At 41.7% G+C, this 24,668-nt stretch overlaps 1 protein-coding gene across 2 annotated transcripts in view; it reads right to left on the reverse strand.

Annotated features, from left to right (window-relative positions):
* The window catches only part of LOC123746922 (E3 ubiquitin-protein ligase TRIM9), a 334,690-nt gene that overhangs the window by 14,472 nt on the left and 295,550 nt on the right, over window positions 1–24,668 (reverse strand). Inside the window, exons 2-6 of one of the 2 annotated variants that reach the window (XM_069319420.1) lie at window positions 13,570–13,665; window positions 12,964–13,094; window positions 10,816–10,918; window positions 9,049–9,208; window positions 7,541–7,573 (exon numbers count right to left, since the gene is read on the reverse strand). In XM_069319420.1, the coding sequence (XP_069175521.1) occupies window positions 7,541–7,573; window positions 9,049–9,208; window positions 10,816–10,918; window positions 12,964–13,094; window positions 13,570–13,665 (523 nt within the window). The remainder of the gene's footprint in view (window positions 1–7,540; window positions 7,574–9,048; window positions 9,209–10,815; window positions 10,919–12,963; window positions 13,095–13,569; window positions 13,666–24,668) is intronic. The other variant, XM_069319421.1, reaches the window with a different exon arrangement.

Consider the following 24,668-nt stretch of genomic DNA (forward strand, 5'->3'; position numbering starts at 1 on the left):
AAGAAAGACAGAACACTAACTTTCACAAACCAGTATCGTCAGCGAGTTTTAAGGACAACATATTCCTAGTGGAAAAAGGAACACTCAGTTCCTTTTTCAGAACATGACTCCCTTATGGCACATAACATACAATAACAAAGCTGAAGAGAGTCAGTATTATATCAACCAAGACATATGAGGACCTGGCAAGAGATACTACAGCATTACCTGCTGTAAACATAATGCACACTGAAAAACGTGTAGATAAAAGTCAATTCAAATGGTCAAATCCAAGGCTATTAACTTAGGCCGATCTCGATCCGTCTATGACCGTCCCGTACCCCAGACCATTTCCCCTGCAAAGTTGGGTGAGACTAGCCCAAAACATCTGGCACCCAACTTTTGGACAGAAAACAGACATTCTTATAGATTCAACCAAGATCCCCACGAACATTACAAATCACAAACATCAAAAATTTGTTCAAATACATTCCCTGGAATTATAGAAGCTGCAGTCAGAAAATATGTGGCAATCATAACTTTCACTTCAACAACGTTTTAAACGGAATAAACATTGAAACACTGTCTTTGAAAGGGAGAAAATACTTCCCACAACCCAATCATTGCTTTCATTGCCATGAACAAGGACGCAAATTGGATGGGTGTACCATCAAAGCAAATGTACATATTCTTTCTAAAACCACATATCTGTTTCTTGCGAAACATACTATTTTACTTTAACAAATACACCATCAATGGTAGAGCTCTCCAACAATGGTAGAGCTTTCCAACAGATACACCAACAGTGGTAGAGCTCTCCAACAGTGGTAGAGCTCTCCAACAGTGGTAGAGCTCTCCAACAGATACACCAACAGTGGTAGAGCTCTCCAACAGATATACCAACAGTGGTAGAGCTCTCCAACAGATATACCAACAGTGGTAGAGCTCTCCAACAAATACACCAACAGTGGTAGAGCTCTCCAACAATGGTAGAGCTCTCCAACAGTGGTAGAGCTCTCCAACAATGGTAGAGCTCTCCAACAGTGGTAGAGCTCTCCAACAATGGTAGAGCTCTCCAACAATGGTAGAGCTCTCCAACAATGGTAGAGCTCTGCAACAGATACACCAACAATGGTAGAGCTCTCCAACAGATACACCAACAGTGGTAGAGCTCTCCAACAATGGTAGAGCTCTCCAACAGTGGTAGAGCTCTCCAACAATGGTAGAGCTCTCCAACAGTGGTAGAGCTCTCCAACAATGGTAGAGCTCTCCAACAATGGTAGAGCTCTCCAACAATGGTAGAGCTCTCCAACAATGGTAGAGCTCTGCAACAGATACACCAACAATGGTAGAGCTCTCCAACAGATACACCAACAGTGGTAGAGCTCTCCAACAATGGTAGAGCTCTCCAACAGATACACCAACAGTGGTAGAGCTCTCCAACAGATACACCAACAGTGGTAGAGCTCTCCAACAGTGGTAGAGCTCTCCAACAGATACACCAACAGTGATAGAGCTCTCCAACAGATACACCAACAGTGGTAGAGCTCTCCAACAGTGGTAGAGCTCTCCAACAGTGGTAGAGCTCTCCAACAGATACACCAACAGTGGTAGAGCTCTCCAACAGTGGTAGAGCTCTCCAACAATGATAGAGCTCTCCAACAATGGTAGAGCTCCAACAAGCCCTACCATTGTTGGTGAAGACGAAGGCAGGAGGAAAGAGAGCGAAAAAGACGCCCAGAAAACGAAGCTCACGCCGTATATAAACGGGACTTTTTGGTGCTAAAGGAAATTCCAAACATTCTGAATTTACATTCCTGACACACAGATTTACATTAAATATAAAAATATATAGCTAAAAATATATAATACATGAAGGTTAAGGTGAAAGGTATGACCGTCTAATGTTATATTTAGCCCGAGAGGTATACTCTCTCTCACAAGTATGTTTTAAGATATAAAAAAAATTATATTTCGGTCGTTAACATTATACTAATTAAACGTAATTTAATGCCATGATAAATTAGAGATAGGGAGGAAGGGAGAGAATGGAGGACGGAGGGAAGGTGTAGAGGAAAGGAAAGGGAGGGAAGTGAGGTATGAGGATATGAAGGGTGGCCGGGTGGCAGGCCGGGTGGCAGGCCTGGCCACCCGGCCAGGCCTGGAGAAGGCTGGCCGGGTGGCTGGCCGGGAAAAGGCAGGCCGGGTGGCAGGCCGGGTGGCAGGCCGGGTAAAGGATAACTACACTAATCTGCTGAACAGTTATTTATTAAAGCAAGGAGAGACCGCCGCTCTTGAGTTGATGGCGGTATAAACCAGCGGGGAAATTGATGCGAGGAGGCGAGTGTCTCTTGTTGAGGGGAAATATGAATGTGAGTCACTAATTGTTCAGAGATCTTCGTGGAGCTTTGGTGTCAGGGAATAATACAAGAACAGATTTAACATTGAATACTAAAGATAAAAGTCCATAACTAATGATCCATAAAGATGGGAGTCTATAACTAATGATCCATAAAGATGGGAGTCCATAACTAATGATCCATAAACATGGGAGTCCATAACTAATGATCCATAAAGATGAGAGTCCATAACTAATGATCCATAAAGATGGGAGTCCATAACTAATGATCCATAAAGATGAGAGTCCATAACTAATGATCCATAAAGATGGGAGTCCATAACTAATGATCCATAAAGATGAGAGTCCATAACTAATGATCCATAAAGATGGGAGTCCATAACTAATGATCCATAAAGATGAGAGTCCATAACTAATGATCCATAAAGATGGGAGTCCATAACTAATGATCCATAAAGATGAGAGTCCATAACTAATGATCCATATAAATAGGAGTCCATATCTCTTGATGATTAAAGATATGGGTCTATAACAGAGTATTAAAATAAGCATATAATAATGCTAAAGAAAATCGAACAGCAAACTGATGGTGTCAATAAAAGTTTAAATATATAAGTGTGCTGCCTGAAGCACATCCTATTATGATGCATAACTAAATTCTAGAGAAAAATGGGTTCAGAATGACACCACATTAAACTATTTCCTCGCTGGAGAAGGAGGCGTTGAAGGTGCGCAAAGTATTATAATATAAAACGTTCCATACGAACACTGGAAGATTCAAAGCCTGAAGGAATTTGAATACTCTGCCTCCAGATATGATCGGAATTACCAAATATGGTTTAAGTATCTTCAAGAGGAAACTCAACAACTTCTCCCGAGGATCCCTGAACAACCAAGTTTCGGTCCAATACAGTTACAGGCCCCGGAACTGCTAGATGAAACAGTCTGACTACTCATGACGTCAGCTAGAGTGATGTGCAGAGGTCGAGCGAAGAAGGTATTGCAGCCTCCCGAAACATCTCAGCGTAAACACTAGGGAATGAAAAACTGTAAAACAGTGTTAAAAGTGTAAATAAATGAGCATATAATCGAATATGTGAAGTAGGTGAGGCAGTGTAGAGTGACAGGCCACGGGATCAATGGACTGTGGTTCCGGGTGTCTGTCTCTGTGAACAGAGGAGGAGTAGAAGTGTATGATAGATGAGGTGGAGGAAGAGGAGTAGGGATAAGCCTCCTCCTGGCAGCTAACAAGGTATACTACAGTATAGAGTTCGTCTGGGTAAATAAGCTTTACCGCGCGTCTGAAAGTCTAGAGGCTGTATATATAATCTTGTGCAGTTGTTGGTATGATTTAAGGAGACGCGGAGCTGCGTTGATTACGGCCACGTGGCTAAACTACACATGAATTATTACGCAATAAAATAAAATAATGCTTAACTAATGGTGATATTAAACCGAGGTAAATAGTAATAGGGATGGGGAGCGAAGAGTAATAGCCAAAATGAACTACAATAAATACTGATACAAGGTAGACACAAACGAGAATTAACAGCCACAATAACAGGTAAAACAAAAAATGGAAAAAGAAGGGAAAGAAATTAAATAAAGCAGATGATAACCAGGACTTACGAGATACTCCGACACACACCTAGGCGCAGTAAACGATGTGAGGGGCCATAATATGTGATAAATGGAGTGGGGAAAAACAGCGGGGAAGAGGTCGTTAATAACATGTATATTGTGTGAGAGAAGTGGGAGATTGGGAAGGGAGACGCACATGTTTGATATTGTATACCTGGCATCCCCAGAGTGTAAACTCTGAGTCCGGCCCCGGTGTAACCCGAGAACCGGCCCCGGTGGACCCCGAGAACCGGCCCCGGTGGACCCCCGAGAACCGGCCCCGGTGGACCCCGAGAACCGGCCCCGGTGGACCCCCGAGAACCGGCCCCGGTGGACCCCGAGAACCGGCCCCGGTGTACCCTAAGAACCGGCCCCGGTGTACCCCGAGAATCGGCCCGGTGGACCCTAAGAACTGGCCCCGGAGTACCCTGAAAACACGCATTTCATGAGTTACGTCTTAACACAAAGTCGCCATCAGTGTGCATCATCACTACATTCAATCTACATTATGCACGTTTGGGTGAAGATCTTAAACATGCAGTACATTCAATATTAACAATATACATGACCTTCACCCCAGGCGAATATCCTAACTGTTCACGATCTTCTTTTGGGTGAAGATGCACACGACATACGATTTCACGCTGCGCTTCTACCAGGTGATGTTCATGCGCAGTGTCTTTATTACTGCTGTCCCCTCTCAGTGTTCTCTGATTACTGCATTCCGCAGGTTGTGAGAGCCCTCCAGGACCCGGGCCCTAGGGGTTCCCCACGATGCTGGCCCCAGGGGATTCTCCGTGACTCAGAATTTCGTTTTTTAAGGGCCTCTTGAAATACCAGCTTACAGCCTATATCCTCTTCTCAGACACTACCATTATGCCAACTTTTATTATATTTCTTTAAACGTGGTGAAACGTACCGGACTCGCACACAAGCATATTATAGCATATATATATATATATATATATATATATATATATATATATATATATATATATATATATATATATATATATATATATATATATATATATATATATATATATATATATATATATATATATATATTACAACTGAAAACTCACACCCCAGAAGTCCTCGTCAATTGTCCTGGGGACCATTCAGGCTTGTTCGCATATATATATATATATATATATATATATATATATATATATATATATATATATATATATATATATATATATAATTAGTGTGTGAGATAATGGTGTGAGATGGCTAGAAGAATGGAGGGAGAAATGTATGATATACAAGCTGTAAGAGTAGAGGGGAAAGGCGGAGGAAAGAGATCCATACACCGTAAAAATTGACTATTAAAGAGAGTTCCTAAAATAGGATTCGAGGGATCACTACCAGGGGTAGCAAATTGTGCGTGTATGTACGTTGAGGGTTGAGATAAAGGGTTCGTGTACTCGCCTAGCTACGCTAGCGAGAGTAGAGTTTCTGCTTTTGGGTCTCGCCTCTCCAACTTCAATCAACTGGTTCTCTACCACTATGAGTTATTTCATATCCACCACTTTACTTCTAAGTTCATTCCACATCTGTACTAACTTGACATGGAAAGCGTTCTTCTTATAAACCACCGCCCAATGTGAACCTCTCTCAAGTTAAATTGTCTGTCACTGTCTACCCTATCGATTTCCCATAGTATTTCGAATGTCCCAATTGTGTCTCCCTTCAGTGCCGTCAGGTTCAGTGAAAGTGCGGGCTTCGTATGTTGTTGTTGTTGTTTGTGTGTATTTACTATTTGTATCGTGTGTGGGTGTGTGTTTACACACCCAGATTTGATGTATTTGCAAGTTCGAATGTCAGCTCAAAAATCCCGCCTTTCTAACATTTAATGTTTAATGCAATAGCGCTGTTCTCATCGTTTACGTTTCATGTTTTCATTTAAAATTGGGTAAAGTGAAGCGTTTGTTGAGTCATGGCCAGTTGTACTGTTAGAATGAGAAGGGCGACCATTCTGCCTGCCAAGGAGGTCGCCTCCTCCTAACTTGCCGATAACTTTGTCTTCTTTGAGTTGAAATTGTTTTGCTGAAGAGTATAGACTGTGGATGATATTGTTCAGTGAGGAAGTTACTTCTTCAGAGGGAGGAAGGTGTTGACAATGGCAGGACGTGTTGACGAAAGTGGGACGTGTAGAGAAGGGAGGGATGTGTCGATTTGTCCTTGGTTCGTATCCTGGCAGTGGAGGATTTACTGGGTGCCCATCCTTAACGGTAGCCTCTGTTTACCCAACAATAAAATGGGTGCCTTATTTTTAAACGATTTGGCGGGGTCGTATTCTGGGGAACATAGAATTAAGGACTTGCCCGAAACACTACGCGTGCTAGTGGCTGTACAAGAATGTAAGAATTCTTGTATTTATAATAAAAAGAAATAAAAAATAAAATATTAGAGAAGAACGTGTCGACGAGGGGAGGACGTGTCGACCAGGGCAGGGCGTGTCGACAAGGGCAGGACGTGTCGACCAGGGCAGGACGTGTCGACCAAGGCAGGACGTGTCGACGAGGGCAGGACGTGTCGACCAGGGCAGGACGTGTCGACCAGGGCAGGACGTGTCGACGAGGGGAGGACGTGTCGACCAGGGCGGGACGTGTCGACCAGGGCAGGACGTGTCGACGAGGGCGGGACATGTTGACGAAGGTGGACCATGTGGGTTAATACATTTATATGACTGGCATGATTGAGTAAATATATTCACACATGTGAGTGACACCAGAGTAAGTTAAGACTCAATTGGGCAGCGAGAATTACAGCCGACGGTTTCTATTAACTTCCTATTCACACTTGGGTCTTGTTATACCCAACCTCGGGCACCTGTTACATTTGGACAGTGTGTACACAGTCTACCCTACCTTCTCTTCTCAATGGTGCCCAGTCTACCCTTCCTCTGTACAGCTGCCCAGTTTACATGCCTCAGTTCCGGCCTTAGTTCCTTATTATCAGCTTCGTGAAATCTGTGACCCCGACAGTTTTTCCTTGCTCAAGTCCTCCATGTTTATCAATCCTGAGTTGTCAATGATAAATTTTCCTTAAATGAGTTTATGTTTCGATATTTTTAGCGTTTCCTTGTTTGATATCACCTGGATTGTGTGGATTGGCTGTCACTGGTTGGCTCTATATGAAAAGTTAATTGCAGGTAGTTTGGATCATCAATATGTCATACCAGTTATGGGTCTGATACTTGGAGGAGGTGGTGGGTTAGATCAAAGTTTGTTTACATTTTTTTATATAATAACTTAAATGAAATTCCATGGCTAGCTGCTAACAGCTTAACCACAACATATACAAACATAATAAATATTCAAATTTGATAAGGGTTTATAAAACCTACTGAAAATAACACTCTAGGAAATCAGCGGTTAAAATAATAAGTGCGTGTGCTCTAGAATACAAAATTAAAATATTCCTTTTCGAAAACATGCAGAGGTGGGGAGGCTTCAGCCACACATGCTGAGCGTGAACTAAAAACAAAAAACTTTGAAATTTAAACTAAAACTCAAAATCACAACGAGCTGAAAAGAAGCCAGACAACAGGAGTAATTGAGAGGTGTTGAATACCTGCGGGCTTGCGCTCCTCTCCGTCCAGACAGGCTGTGGGCAACCAGAACAATTATATCAACGGCACAGTATTGACAGTGATAGGCAGCTTTAAATGTACCATATATGAACACAAGTCTAACTCCTATATGTATATTTGCCAATAAAATGAAGTATTTAAAAAGTGTTCATACGTGAAGGCATTGATTGGAAAGTCATATTGTTTGATCGTTTCTCGGTAACCAAAACTGTGCTCTTATATATTACACAGTTTCTGATGTGCAGTAGTTCAGTTTTCATGTTATCCTTCCACTCACCACACAGAGCTACAGGCACGTTTAGTGTATATATATTGAAGTATTGGAGTAGTTGGTGCCAGCGTGGCTTCCTTCCCTGTGCTTCCGCCTGTGGCACTCTGGCGAACTAGTTGCCTTCATGTTGTTATGTGTGGCCGGGAAAAGTGTCTGGCGTTATACACTAATAATTGAAGGATAACGGCTTGGTGGCGAGATGCACTGAGCGGTCAAGGCCGGGTGCAAGATGCACTGAGCGGTCAAGGCCGGGTGCAAGATGCACTGAGCGGTCAAGGCTACCGGCCTGGTGGCAAGATGCACTGAGCGGTGAAGGCTACCGAGCTGGGTGGCAAGATGCACTGAGCGGTCAAGGCTATTGGCCTTGATGGTGAGATGCACTGAGCGGTCAAGGTTACCGGCCTGGTGGCAAGATGCACCTTTATGCATGATAAGGTTCATGTATTCCGGTACACAAAATATTATGTATTATGGTGCACAAAATATCCGGCAGTTTTTTTATTATTATTTTAAATACTTGAATATTCCACTGAACGTGAAAAGATAATAAGGGAAAAATAACTAGGTAAATATATTTGTTGTTGTTCAGAATACGGAGAAAACCAGACCCTTACAACAGACCGCAAACTCATCAGTGTCTGTCTTCTCTGTGTTTACAAGCGTAGTTCTGAATTCTCTCCTCAATCACTATTTTTCAGGAAACAACGAATACGGGTTTTATTAATAAAGTTTAAATTACCTTGACGACATGAGTCAGCGTCCGAAGAGAAACAATTGGAAATTTGCATTTATGCGTTTATTTTATTAATATTAGTATATATGACTAAATACATATCTAAGTTACATATACATAAATCTTCATAAGGTAATCTAATTATCATAAAAATGCGTTAAGCCAGTATGATGATATGTCACCTACAAATATTTACAGTGTTTTTGCTACAAATCGTCAGTGAATTCGTGCACATAAACTTATTCAACTCCGTGGAACAAAATATATATATATAATGGGTATCTCTCTCGGGCCTTCAGCCACGAAATACCACGTTTTCAGTGTCTGGCGGAGTGACTGAATTTTCGTCGAGCACCGCAATCAGAGCTCTTCTGAGTGACTGGTGTTGCCTTTGACGTTACAATTTAAGATCGATAATTTAACTGGCTAACTCATGTTGAAGTCCAGATTGATGTTGAACTCCGAGAAAAGACAGCTCGACCTACGTTTCATTTGGACGAAGTTGAAGGTGTTGAGCGCTCTGAGGACACTCTTGTGTTCGACGTCGAGGTCGATGTAGGGGCTGAGGCGTGTTGAGGAGGAGGCCAGCTCCTTGTCCCAAGTCAGGTCCAGGTCACTCACTCGACCGATCAGCTGAGGTCCCATCTGGATACGAACAAGAGATGACAATAGTAATGCTAATATCATTAATAATGTTATTAATAATAATAATATATATCATAAATACTACTACTAATATATAGCATAAATACTACTACTAATATATAGCATAAATACTACTACTAATATATATCATAATACTTATAATAATATCAATCAGTATTAACACTAGTAGCAGCAATAACAAATTATCAGATAAACAACAACATATTGTGTCTTTTAATAACAGTAACTGCAACAATTATTGAAAATGATTTCTGCTCTCCAGAGGATTATAAAGCCAGTTTTTGTCCAATCTTATATATATCAAAACCAAAACAATATCTTGCCCATTCCATTCTCAACCACATAACATAAAACACTTCCCAATATCCGACTGTAAAGGAAAAAATATCTTCCAAAATGACGGGGGTGTCCCTTCCCTCGGTGGCCGGCTGCCTGATCCCCGGCCAGGTAATACTCACGCAAGGTTCTCTTTATCAAGGTGTAATGCAAGGTGAAGGTCGTACAATTACTCCCTTGGGGTTACGAATCGTCTCCAGCTGGACCTGGGGTAAGTTTCTGGAACATTTAGTGGCGTGTGGGACCTGTTACCCAGCTTCTGGTCGCTTGTAGCTTCCGTTTTTTTATATATGTATACTCTCCATTTTGGGCACATTTACGTATGGATAGGCTTTTACCGCTTCCTTGCCATATCCCTCCATTTTTATACTATTGCACTAAAGAAATCCCGGGTGGGATAGAAATAGCTGGGCACGTTTCCTTTCGCTTAATGCCTTTGTTCACCTAGCAGTAAATAGGTATCTGGGTGCTAGTGAACTAATATATATGCGTAAGTATCCACGCAGGAAATGAAACTAAAATTTCGAACGTATTCGTGTTTCAACACATAAGAAGGAATCCAGGCAGAGAAGACAGGGTGCTATATACCCCACTACACCAGAGTAGGTAAAGATCCGTAAACAAAATATCGCATAATGGAAGTGACATGATTAAAAGAGGATGTAAGTGAGATTAAATAGATATTCCTTTATTCTTGGAATATACTACACTTACAATTATTCATTACCTAATTTTATTCCTATCACAAATCTTGTCAATTATAAAGTTATCTAACTTATGTAATCCTGGACTTAATATTATCTAATTCCCTGTTTTTTGTATATGAAAATTATATAATATTTCTTTCAGTAACTGATTTACACTCCACAGTTTTGCATGAATTAGTCCAATCAATTGAATGATTACATTCTTCTAAGAGAACAATCAATGAATTGGTTTCTTGACCTGTCCTTATAACACATTTGTGTTCTCTGGTAAAGATGTTTACCTCTTTGGCCAATATAGAGCTTCATTGCAATCTTTACATGGAATATTGTACACACAACCATGTCAACTACCTCAAGAATTTTTTAGTGTTCTTAATGGTTGCAAGTATAACATATACAGAACCAAAATTATGCGCAAAATAAAATATATTCATACAAAAAAGGTTTCGTCGGTCACGTTACAGTACTGTAAAAAAGTCTAGGTATTAGAACAAAGGTGTAAAGCACAATGCCTACGGGAAACAAATTCTCGACAGTTCCCACCTGCATAAAAGCCGCTGGCTCGGGCTCCTTGATGGCTTCGATGCAGAACTGTACGAGCGCTGTGGTTTGGTGCAGGCGTCGCGTGCACCCAGCTGCCTGGTCTCTGTCCATACAGGAGAAGACTTCGTCACTTGCGAATCTCTCTCTTTCTCTCTCTCTCACGATGGACTTAAAACTATCTCAACCAGAGACGATTTCTTCCAGCATTTATGCAACCACTTACGAAACCTGTACATCTTTTCCTCTCAGTCATTCCCGTCACTTGGGAAAATCTCTCTCTCTCTCTCTCTCTCTCTCTCTCTCTCTCTCTCTCTCTCTCTCTCTCTCTCTCTCTCTCTCTCTCTCTCTCTCTCTCTCTCTCTCTCTCTCTCTCTCTCTATCTCTCTCTCTCTCTCTCTCTCTCTCTCTCTCTCTCTCTCTCTCTCTCTCTCTCTCTCTCTCTCTCTCTCTCTCTCTCTCTCTCTCTCTCTCTCTCTCTCACGATGGACTTAAAACCATCTTAACCAGAGACGATTTCTTCCAGCATTTATGCAACCACTTACGAAACCTGTACATCTTTCCTCAATCATGGCGGCTTTCTTTACGTTTATTAAACAGTGTCTGAGCTCCGAAGCACTACAAGATTTTTTATGACAATAATATCCGTGGGTTGCGAAGTTTTGTAGCTCGAAAACTATTTCATAAATGTAAACAAAGCCCTCACGAATAAATGAAGATGTACAGGTTTCGTAAATACTTGATGAATACTGTCCCAAAAGTACTATTCGTCTCCTTGATTCTATATATGTTAATGTTTCTCTGTTTTGTATATCTGAATGTTTGTGAGTTCCTCTATATGTATCTCTATGCTTATATATATATATATATATATATATATATATATATATATATATATATATATATATATATATATATATATATATGTCGTACCTAGTAGCCAGAACGCCCTTTTCAGCCTACTATACAAGGCGCGATTTGCCTAATAAGCCAAGTTTTCCTGAATTAATATATTTTTTCTAATTTTTTTCTTATGTAATGATAGAGCTACCCATTTCATTATGTATGAGGTCAATTTTTTTTTATTGGAGTTAAAATTAACGTAGATATATGACCGAACCTAACCAACCCTTCCTAACCTAACCTAACCTATCTCTATCGGTTAGGTTAGGTTAGGTAGCAGAAAAAGTTAGGTTAGGTTAGGTTAGGTAGGTTAGGTAGTCGAAAAAACATTAATTCATGAAAACTTGGCTTATTAGGCAAATTGGGCCATGCATAGTTGGCTGAGAAGTGCGTTCTGGCTATTAGGTACGACATATATATATATATATATATATATATATATATATATATATATATATGACGCACCTAGTAGCCAGAACGCACTTCTCAGCCTACTATGCAAGGCCCGATTTGCCTAATAAGCCAAGTTTTCCTTAATTAATATATTTTCTCTATTTTTTTTCTTATGAAATGATAAAGCTACCCATTTCATTATGTATGAGGTCAATTTTTTTTATTGGAGTTAAAATTAACGTAGATATATGACCGAACCTAACCAACCCTACCTAACCTAACCTAACCTATCTTTATAGGTTAGGTTAGGTAACCGAAAAAGTTAGGTTAGGTTAGGTAGGTTAGGTAGTCGAAAAACAATTAATTCATGAAAACTTGACTTATTAGGCAAATCGGGCCTTGCATAGTAGGCTGAGAAGTGCGTTCTGGCTACTAGGTACGACATATATATATATATATATATATATATATATATATATATATATATATATATATATATATATATATATATATATATATATATATATATATATATATAATATATATATATTTTGTTTCAGTGTGTCTGTTGTTGTCTTGCACCCTGACTCCATCTCTCTATCTTTTTCTTAACTAGGTTTAATCTTCATTAAAATCATCATGAACATTTCAATGCCAATTTTACTCCTGTCCATCTTGGTAAAGTTGAAACACATTATCTTGAGAAAACTGTTGTTGGTAACGATTCACTCTTAGAGAGATCTAATTGTATGATTTGAGAGATTTTAAGAAGATTCTCTACATGCCGAAAATTATACAGAAATTCATTTTTTTTACCCAGTTTCGTGTTTCAAAGGCAACAACTCTTATAGATACCTGTAGATCTTGGTGGTGGCTTCTCTCTCTGCTGCCAGCTGGGCAAGTAGCCTCGTCCGCGCCTCCCTCACCGCCTCCATCAGCTCCGAGCACTGCTTCTCCACCTCGGTAGCCAGCGTGTCACAGTGGGCCTGCAGCAATGCCAGCAGGAGGAACATGATCAACAGCGAGCCAGTGTGACGTTGTTGCAAGGGGTGTAAGAGGGTGTACTCGTGTGTGACAGTGACGTAATAGTAACAGAGAGCTCGTATATATACACGCTGGTGTATAGCGATGTGTATGACAGCGTGTGGTAGGGTGTATCACGGAGCGGGGATGGGGGGATATAGCTTCTAATCTTGTTATTCTTGTATAAGTTCTTTTACAAGAACAACATAGTGTTCATTAATAGTAGTAGTATTTATTTAACCGTTGTTACTGCTTCTACTTCTACCTACTACTACTGCTACTGTCAAAACTAATTTGTTACTATAACATAAATAGCAGATGTAATATCTAAGAGCTTAAATGCGGTGCCCTAGAGCTTAACACACACACACACACACACACACACACACACACACACACACACACACACACACACACACACACACCCGGGTTACTCACATTAACTCGGTCCTGGAAAGTCTTGAGGTTGGTGATATGGGTGTGGGCAGACTTGGCTCGTCCAGACAGCTGCTGTAGCGACTCCGACAACTCCGCCTGCAGGAGACAGAGAATCCTTCGTTAGCGAGGCATGACACCACTAAAGCAAGGAACTGCACGAGGGAGGGGGGCGGTCATAATTGCGATGATGACGAATATATAAATACATCGTCACTCTCATTCAATGTTGCTTGAGCAAGGTATAGTAGAATGATGAATACAGGTAATTATGAAGGCTGTTCCATGTACATTCCATGTGACGAATGCAGGTAATCGTGATGACTTTTGTCCCTCAAAGATTATGATGATGAAGTATGGTATCTATTATCGAGGATGATGGTAATGACTGGTGACTGAGATGACAGGAGTAGGAGGAAGATAATCAGAGGTATATATTTACTAGACAAATAAACAATGATTTGTACGTACTTCCTGTATACCGTTGTCAACATTACGCATAAATAGTAAAATATTAGTAGAATTTGGTTAATCTTTAATCTTCTTGATAAATCCTGAATGTTACAAAAATTACAAGCTCACCACAAAACGTAGAAAGGTGACCAAACATGCTGGTAGTGTTACCGTTTGCATTACTCGGCTGTTGGTGCTTGCACATCGTATATTTAGGAATCTATAGGGTTTTCGTTCGCCCACGCTACAAATCTGGATCCCCCCCCCCAGGTCTTTTAACATAATCAGTATTCAAAATCAATTATTACCTGCGAACTAACATCTTAATTCTTAAACACTGGTCAAGACCGAAAGAGATAATTAACCTTTAACCTGTGTTTACGAGCTCAAATTTTACAGCGTTGTTCAATGATGTGTTCATTACTGTTATACACTTTCTGCGGTGGGTCGAGGAAAACTGCATATATGCAAGGAAGTGAACCCTTCAATATTGAATGAAGATTTATGACATTTTCCGTATCACTACATATTGCGTCAACGCTACAAGTAGTTGGCTTTTCAATCAGTTTTTGTCCATTTATCACTAAACGCGTAAAATTGCCTCCGTTCTGCCATCCCAATGATACAGACAATATTATATATAGGATTTTGTTTTATCGTCATACCGACTTTTGAATGTTATCACTTTTCGTTCTGAGTCTAACGGGAATATTTAGAGCATAGTTATTAATTATTGAGCAATCACATTAACGTGATGTATCAATGAGAAAATCGATAGGAGCCATTGCTGTTTAGCGTGTGATTAGGCGGTCTAAGGCGTGTGTTTGGTAGTACCCAGTGTGCAGGTTCAAACCCTACTGATTTCTCTCACTTTTATTATTATTGTTGTTATTATTATTATTATTATTACCCCGGTAATAATATATAGCTGTTTTGTGTTATTTGTTTAATTAATTTTTTTGAACTTGTTGACGAGTGTATCTTTTGGAAGCACTTGGCATTGACTTAAAACTTGAAACTGTTGTGTGATCATGAAACGTCACCTGTCGAAGTTTGACAACACAGGCGAACAAGCATTTAAGTAGTAGGTGTGAACAAGCATTTAACAACAAGACCGGGAACAAGCATTTAAGTAGTAGGTGTGTGTGTGTGTGTGTGTGTGTGTGTGTGTGTGTGTGTGTGTGTATACATTCCCAGCTCACGTGTGCACGTTCTCGGTGCCGGTAATGAGGCCTTGTTCCCATATAAATTCCACATCACAGTAGCCTGGTACTAACAGTACTACATTCGCCTTCCATGGTTGAGTGCTCAATAACTCATTACTCTGTATGATGTTTAACAGATCTCTGACCCTGTCCATGGAGGACAAGAAACTGTAAATATGCACAGTATATAAACTAAAATCCATCCTAAAATAAATATTTGCGTGCTTGGTTTGCAATTTATATGCTTCGTGCTATGATACTTAATTCACCCAGAACGCCTAATATATTTTAAACTCATATTGCCATAAATTAGTAATTTCATAAATTAGTAATTTAGCCATAATAGATAATACAGCATATATAATGCCAGAATACGGAATAAGGCCGTAATATGTAATATGTAATATATATATCCAGGCCACGGTTGCAGCTGGCTAAGAACGGGTGTGTGTGGAGCAGCAGTGGTGGCCGAGGCGCCGTTTAAGTGTGACTCTCCTCTGCTCTATTTTGGAAATCCTATTAAAACAACAACAGATGATCGTTCGTGGCGCTGTAGGCGGATCACCAAGAAGAGTCGACCGACGCTATTCGTCCATTGCTTACACGAACATTGATGTAACTTTTATACCATAGAGGTATAAAAGTAAGTGGGACAAGAATGGATAACTGGACACCGTAACTTCAAGCGGATTTTTAATTAAAAGCGCTAAGTAATAAAAATTTAATGAACCTAGTTATGTGGAAATTCTGGGTCCATCAAGACGAGGCCCCAATTTCTCCTCACGTGGTGGACGCTCCACATAATCGCCGAGATTAATTATGCTGATTAAGCTTGATGGAAAGTATAATTACCTGCAGTTCCGCCAGTTATGCCGCCCGAACGCTAACAATCATGGCTGATGAATGTTAAAGGTGAGCAGGATTTAGAGAGAGAGAAAGAGAGTAAGAGTGAGAGAGAAATGAAGGAGAGTGTGTAAAGGAAGATGGAAGGTCACGGTGCTCTTAGTAATGTTCTTCGTGGCCCACAAAACGATTATTGACAGAATTGTGACTCCTACAGGTACCAACCAGAAGATTTAATTGATAATGTACTTCAAAAGCAAGAAGATTGCCGAACAAAATCCCTTGAAAGAGACGAATGTCGTCTATGCCTTCACATGCCCACTTGAGGACCGATAACCTCAACGAACTCAATATATAGGGAAGACAATCTACTTTCCTTTCAAGACACCTAGCAGTGCACAAACAATAAGGTCCTGTCAAGTAACATACAGTCTCTGCATATATCAGATCATCACCAGAGACATCCTGACAGACAATACCAAAATAATCGACAAATACAGTAATAATAGAAGACTGGCCGTGTCACCTTAATCTTCATCAATCAATTTGTAACCACGGGCTATTCATGCCCGTGCCACCTCTTGGGTGGCTTACTCTTCATCATTCAAACTTGTAACTATTCGAACTCTGCCTTTGATAATTATAACAAGGGTTAACGAAACGCACGTTTTAGCATCGGGCCAAATAAAATTGGAAAATGAATCTTGGAGAGTCCATTTTTCAACTTCCTCCCAAAGTGAAGAAAAAACATAGACAAATAGAGAAAATACGGGCTAGAATCATTGATCTCACTCGTTCTGTTACATTCAATAAAATATGTCTTCAAGAAAGGCTGCTCCGAAAATATACTAATATATAAATCCGAATTATCTTATTATGGTTATTATTGCCCTAAAATGTATCCAATAATATTATGGTTATTATTGCCCTAAAATATCCAATTTTAGTGCACCAACTAAAGTTGATGCACTTTAACAAAGTGTACCAACCTCAATTATGCTTTGCTGAATATTTTATCCAAATTAGCTTCTCCTCATCATCGAGTTAAAAAGTATTAAGCCTTCCGATCCTTCAAAAATTATTTATTCGATTATTTCCTTTTTGGATTACTTTTTCTTCACAAATCTTCCCTTCAAGTACCGCCTACACATGGGGCCTGCCGCTTACTCGATGGCAAATTGGGTAAACAGCTGGTTTACAAAATGGAGTGAAGATATTTCAAAAGAAGATTAGACAAATATATGGAAGAGAACAAATCCACAAGGACCGTGACGAGGATTCGAACCTGCGCTCGAGTAAGGCAGCGTCTGGGATGCTCTCGGGCGCAGGTTCGAATCCTCGTCACGGCCCTTGTGGATTTGTTCATATGGAAGAGTTTAGTTGGTCATAAATAAGAGCTGCCTCGCAAGGGCCAATAGGCCTTCTGAAATTTCATTTATACCTATGTTCTAATGTAATCTGTGAAGTACCTTTTCTGTCTGAAGGATAGGCGACAAACTAAGAGTGTTCCACTATCGGCGGCTGGGAATACAGTCCGTGAACCTGATGGGGTCCCGAGCCCTATTCTTCTCGGTTCCACTCGTCCTGTTCGTGAAATGTGCTGCAGTTTGTGAGCTAAATAAAGATAAGATGAATATTCTGTTTCTGCGGGTCCAGACTCGCTATTGTGGTGCCCGTGACCTCGATGTTAAGGTGCCAGGGACATCGTTGCTGCGGTTCCCGTGACCTCGTTGTTGTGGTGCCCGTGACCTCGTTGTTGTGGTGCCCGTGACCTCGTTGTTGTGGTGCCCGTGACCTCGTTGTTGCGGTTCCCGTGACCTCGTTGTTGTGGTGCCCGTGACCTCGTTGTTGTGGTGCCCGTGACTTCGTTGTTGTGGTGCCCGTGACCTCGTTGTTGCGGTTCCCGTGACCTCGTTGTTGTGGTGCCCGTGACCTCGTTGTTGTGGTGCCCGTGACCTCGTTGTTGTGGCGCCAGTGACCTCGTTGTTCTGGTGCCCGTGACCTCGTTGTTCTGGTGCCCGTGACCTCGTTGGTGCGGCTCCCGTGACCTCGTTGTTGCGGTTCCCGTGACCTCGTTGTTGTGGCGCCAGTGACCTCGTTGTTCTGGTGCCCGTGACCTCGTTGTTGTGGTGCCCGTGAGCTCGTTGTTGTGGTGCCCGTGACCTCGTTGTTGTGGTGCCCGTGACCTCGTTGTTGTGGCGCCAGTGACCTCGTTGTTGTGGTGCCCGTGACCTCGTTGTTGTGGTGCCCGTGACCTCGTTGTTGCCGCGCCCGTGACCTCGTTGTTGTGGTGCCCGTGACCTCGTTGTTGTGGTGCCCGTGACCTCGTTGTTGCGGTTCCCGTGACCTCGTTGTTGTGGCGCCAGTACTCTCGTTGTGGCGCCAGAACTCTCGTTGGTGCAGTGCCAGTGGTGTTGTAGTGCAGAGAAGATATTTACTTCTAGGTGTCCATGAAATTAAATGTTTGAGGAATTGATCTAACTTCAGTAAGTATTTAATTCGAACAATGTTTACTCTTTTCAATTGTTACGAATTTCTAAGTGCTTGGCGCACCTACAAACCCTAGTTACTATCATTGCAAACCCTAATTACAATCGCTGTAAACATTAATTACGATCCCTTCAAACCCCAATTACCATTAGCTTCCTTCTTCACAGTTCATTGCAGACACAACGCAAAATTATTCTAACGATAATCCCAACCACGATGTCTCAACGTTAATTATCGGTCATAATTGCAATTGGTAAATAATTTAAAATGATCTTAATTATCATTATACATTTGAGCATGTCACGGTAATGCATGATATATAAGTGTGTCACAAGGCTTACCGGGTATTAGGGAGATGCTTCCCTCTCACTGGGTAATTCAGACATTCAATTAACTATTATAATTGTTTCAATGTTCTTCACACATTTGTAAGGTATTACTATCATTATTATCATATAATTTATTCCAATAACATAAGTTTTGCTGCTGTTGAAAAACACTATTAGTTTGTTGTTTAAAAACTTGCTGGTCGTGAGTGGGCTGGGTAGTTTTAATGAACAGGTTGAGTGTGGTCTTGAACAGGTTATCTTAAGATGATTTCGGGGCTTTAGTGTCCCCGCGGCCCGGTCCTCGGCCAGGCCTCCACCCTAGGAAGCAGCCCGTGACAGCTGACTAACACCCAGGTACCTATTTTACTGCTAGGTAACAGGGGCATAGGGTGAAAGAAACTCTGCCCATTGTTTCTCGCCGGCGCCTGGGATCGAACCCAGGACCACAGGATCACAAGTCCTGCGTGCTGTCCGCTCGGCCGACCGGCTTCCACCCAGGTTGAGTGTGGTCTTGAACAGGTTGAGTGTGGTCTTGAACAGGTTGAGTGTGGTCTTGAACAGGTTGAGTGTGGTCTTGAACAGGTTGAGTGTGGTCTTGAACAGGTTGAGTGTGGTCTTGAACAGGTTGAGTGTGGTCTTGAACAGGTTGAGTGTGGTCTTGAACAGGTTGAGTGTGGTCTTGTACAGGTTGAGTGTGGTCTTGAACAGGTTGAGTGTGGTCTTGAACAGGTTGAGTGTGGTCTTGAACAGGTTGAGTGTGGTCTTGTACAGGTTGAGTGTGGTCTTGAACAGGTTGAGTGTGGTCTTGAACAGGTTGAGTGTGGTCTTGTACAGGTTGAGTGTGGTCTTGAACAGGTTGAGTGTGGTCTTGAACAGGTTGAGTGTGGTCTTGTACAGGTTGAGTGTGGTCTTGTACAGGTTGAGTGTGGTCTTGACGACTGACAGATCGAGGGAGGGTTGTATAAAGTGAGCATTATCATCTTTACTGTCAGCTTTATCCTCTTGTATGATCTTTTATATGCCATCAACATCATTATCATCATCTTCATCACCACCAATCACCCTCATATTCATCATCACCATTGCCATCGTTATAATCACCATTACCGTCATTACGATCACAATCATCACCATCACCACTACCACCATCAGTACCATCATCATAATTACCACCACTGTCCTCACCATCACCAGAATCACCATCTTCACTATCAATCTCCCTAGGCCTATCGGTATCTCTGTAGGCCAGCGATTGACCATTATCAGGATGCAACCCAAAATAGTTGCCTAGCTCCCGGGTACCTATTTTCTGCTAGGTGAACAGAGACATCAGGTGGAAATAAACGGACTCAGTCATCTCTGTTCTTCCATTATAAACGAACCGACTGTGCTAACTCCCAGCACTAACTTCCCAGAAAAAATATGCAAATTACAAAAGAATCAGATAATTATATACACATACTCGGGTGTAGTAAAACAAAATAATCTAATTGTTGTAAAAATATAATTACCCCTCGACTGAGGACTTCAAAGTTAGAGAAAATGGGAGTCGAAGAGACACTGCGATAATTGAACGCCGTGGAGCTGAGAGGCTGCTTGTATTACAACCAGGCTCAGCTGCCCATTGTAAAATATATAATATCATTATTAAACAAAAATTAATGCATGTATATCGCATTTTAGTGTCCACATTTCGGTATCTTTTTGTTTTAATGCCTTAGACTTTAATGACATTGATGGATGGAATACTAAATATACACCTATAGATGTAAACACAGAGTTGACTTCAGTCCTGACGTAGTAAAATATACTTACTGGTTGGTGAGCAAGTGTGTTGCGGCTTTTACAACCCTTCCAAAACGTAGACTAACAAGTGGCAACAAGCGTGAGACAAGTGGCAGTATAGGAATATATTAAGTGGAGTCCTTCAGTGGTCAAACCTGGACCTATAACTGTTCTTATTTTGTGGGCATGATCTAATTGTAAGGAAGTAGAGCTGTTGTATGTTATAGGGGCTTTATTGATACTATTGATACACCTGTCGTGGTTATAATACTTTATTGATACACCTGTCGTGGTTATGGATACTTTATTGATACACCTGTCGTGGTTATAATGCTTTATTGATACACCTGTCGTGGTTATGGATACTTTATTGATACACCTGTCGTGGTTATAATGCTTTATTGATACACCTGTCGTGGTTATGGATACTTTATTGATACACCTGTCGTGGTTATAATGCTTTATTGATACACCTGTCGTGGTTATAATGCTTTATTGATACACCTGTCGTGGTTATAATGCTTTATTGATACACCTGTTGTGGTTATAATGCTTTATTGATACACCTGTCGTGGTTATAATGCTTTATTGATACACCTGTCGTGGTTATAATGCTTTATTGATACACCTGTCGTGGTTATAAATACTTTATAAGCACGAGATAAATTATTATTATGGGAGGAACTATATTAAAGAAAGAGGGCGATGGGAAGGGACGAAATATAATTAAGGGTATAATTATAGAAGTAGCGATAATGTAGGACAAGCGCTGGGTGGAGAAGGTAGGGAGGGGCAGTACGGAGGGAGGTTGTGGAGGAGCTTTAATAAAGTGGGGTTATGGGGAGCAATTGTAATGGAGGAGGAGGGTTGGGGGAGGAGTTGTAATGGAGGAGGGATGGGGGGAAGAGTTGTAATAGAGGAGGCAATGAGGTGGAGTTATTGTGAAGTGTTGTGGTGGTGCCACAGATCGGGATACTTAATTCTGTGCGGGCTGTTGAGTGCTGTACCTCGCCGGAGTGCCGGGCTGGGGGCTCACCCGGGCTGGGGGCTCACCCGGGCTGGGGGCTCACCCAGGCTGTGGTAGATAGATTCTTTCTTTATTTTGCACCCCATACCCATCCTGCGGGCGGTGGTGAAAGGGCTACAGAGGCACATAATCGGTTTAGGAACTGAACCTCATAGTTCATTTAGCTAAGCAAGTGACAATCTTTTGAAGCTCGTTACTCAATTATTAATGTTATATACACATGTACATATATATACAATCATTTACACAAATACATATACACACTAATAATCTTTTTATGTCCCAAGTGATTCAACAAGAGGCTCACAACAGGGTAGGGGGTCAAGTTTGTCTCATACAACTCACCTCATGCACTAATAGGCTGCAATGCATCATAATATAATCTTGAGGCTACACTCCCATCATGAGTATTCCTCCAGTGGTCGGTTCCACTACCTCCCTGCAGGTAGGTGCTTTTAACATTGACTCAGGATGCTCTGTAAACTTCATTTCCTGTTGTCAAGTGTCCCACCTCAGCATTTACCGGACCCTCAACGTGAAGTATCCCTCAAGCCCCCTCTCTATGCCTTGGTAACACACCTATTGAAAGCTGCCATTCTGTAACTCTTCCCTGATTATGATGAGACAGTCACGTGATGAAACCACATATCAACCTATATAAAGGGTCTCTGAACTGTTATTTTTATATACACACCAACGGAGCATACACTAAATTTGTATCAGATCCCTAAAACCTCCTCTCACTAATGTAATATGACCGAATTGAAGCCTACGTGGTGTTAGATAGTTAGTAGAATGCCACTGATTCAGAAAAGCCGAATTTATCACAGACTGCCAACAGGCTCTATAATGATGGCGAGGCAATATAGAAAGAACGATGAGAAAGAGCTGAAATGGAATGATTGAATATAGTTGAGTGGGCAAACCACACACACGTGTGTGTGTGCGTGTGTGTGTGTGTGTGTGTGTGTACTCACCTAATTGTACTCACCTAATTGTGCTTGCGGGGGTTGAGCTCTGGCTCTTTGGTCCCGCCTCTCAACCGTCAATCAACTGGTGTACAGATTCCTGAGCCTATTGGGCTCTATCATATCTACATTTGAAACTGTGAATGGAGTCAGCCTCCACCACATCACTTCCTAATGCATTCCATTTGCTAACTACTCTGACACTGAAAAAGTTCTTTCTAACGTCTCTGTGGCTCATTTGGGTACTCAGCTTCCACCTGTGTCCCCTTGTTCGCGTCCCACCAGTGTTGAAAAGTTCATCCTTGTTTACCCGGTCGATTCCCCTGAGGATTTTGTAGGTTGTGATCATGTCCCCCCTTACTCTTCTGTCTTCCAGTGTCGTGAGGTGCATTTCCCGCAGCCTTTCCTCATAACTCATGCCTCTTAGTTCTGGGACTAGTCTAGTAGCATACCTTTGGACTTTTTCCAGCTTCGTCTTGTGCTTGACAAGGTACGGGCTCCATGCTGGGGCCGCATACTCCAGGATTGGTCTTACATATGTGGTGTACAAGATTCTGAATGATTCCTTACACAGGTTCCTGAACGCCGTTCTGATGTTAGCCAGCCTCGCATATGCCGCAGACGTTATTCTCTTTATGTGGGCTTCAGGAGACAGGTTTGGTGTGATATCAACTCCTAGATCTTTCTCTCTGTCTGTTTCATTAAGTACTTCATCTCCTATTCTGTATCCTGTGCCTGGCCTCCTGTCTCCACTGCCTAGTTTCATTACTTTGCATTTACTCGGGTTGAACTTCAACAGCCATTTGTTGGACCATTCACTCAGTCTATCCAGGTCATCTTGTAGCCTCCTACTATCATCCTCTGTTTCAATCCTCCTCATAATTTTTGCATCGTCGGCAAACATTGAGAGGAACGAATCTATACCCTCTGGGAGATCATTTACATATACCAGAAACAGTATAGGTCCAAGGACTGACCCCTGCGGGACTCCACTTGTGACGTCTCGCCAATCTGAGACCTCACCCCTCACACAGACTCGTTGTCTCCTGTTGCTTAGGTATTCCTCTATCCACCGGAGTACCTTCCCTCTCACTCCAGCCTGCATCTCCAACTTTCGCACTAGCCTCTTGTGTGGCACTGTATCAAAGGCTTTCTGACAATCCAAAAATATGCAGTCTGCCCACCCTTCTCTTTCTTGCCTTATTTTTGTTGCCTGGTCGTAGAATTCAAGTAACCCTGTGAGGCAGGACCTGCCATCCCTGAACCCATGTTGATGCTGTGTTACAAAGTTCCTTCGCTCCAGATGCTCCACTAGTTTTTTTCGCACAATCTTCTCCATCAGCTTGCATGGTATGCAGGTTAGGGACACAGGCCTGTAGTTCAGTGCCTCCTGTCTATCCCCTTTCTTGTATATCGGGACTACGTTAGCTGCTTTCCAAATATCTGGCAGTTCCCCTGTTGCCAGTGATTTGTTATACACTATGGAGAGTGGTAGGCTCAGTTCTCTTGCTCCTTCCTTTAGAACCCAAGGGGAGATTCCATCTGGGCCTATAGCCTTCGTCACGTCCAACTCTAGTAAACACACTCTGTGTGTGTGTGTGTGTGTGTGTGTGTGTGTGTGTGTGTGTGTGTGTGTGTGTGTGTGTGTGTGTGTGTGTGTGTGTGTGTGTGTGACTGGTAACTGGCCAAACCACTCCTATGGTAAGTTTCCAAGCCAATCATTTACGATGCTAAACCACTCGTGGGTTTTTATATTGTGGCGCAAATCCGCTCAATTATTGGCTTTTATGGTAAACAGCCAAAGTCACTTTTGTATGGGCTTGCGTGTTAAAGCTCAAAAAACTACTGGATTTGTATTGGAAGCGATCAAGTCACTCATATATAGGCTTACACGGAGAGAGCCCAAGAAATTTATATATAGAATTGTATGGCACGTTGCCAAGCCCACTCTTAGGTAAGCTTGAATATAAAGTACCCAAAGTATTTATACGACCTAGTGGCC

This window comes from Procambarus clarkii, chromosome 93 (assembly GCF_040958095.1).
Source record: "Procambarus clarkii isolate CNS0578487 chromosome 93, FALCON_Pclarkii_2.0, whole genome shotgun sequence".
NCBI classification, from domain to species: Eukaryota; Metazoa; Arthropoda; class Malacostraca; order Decapoda; family Cambaridae; genus Procambarus; species Procambarus clarkii.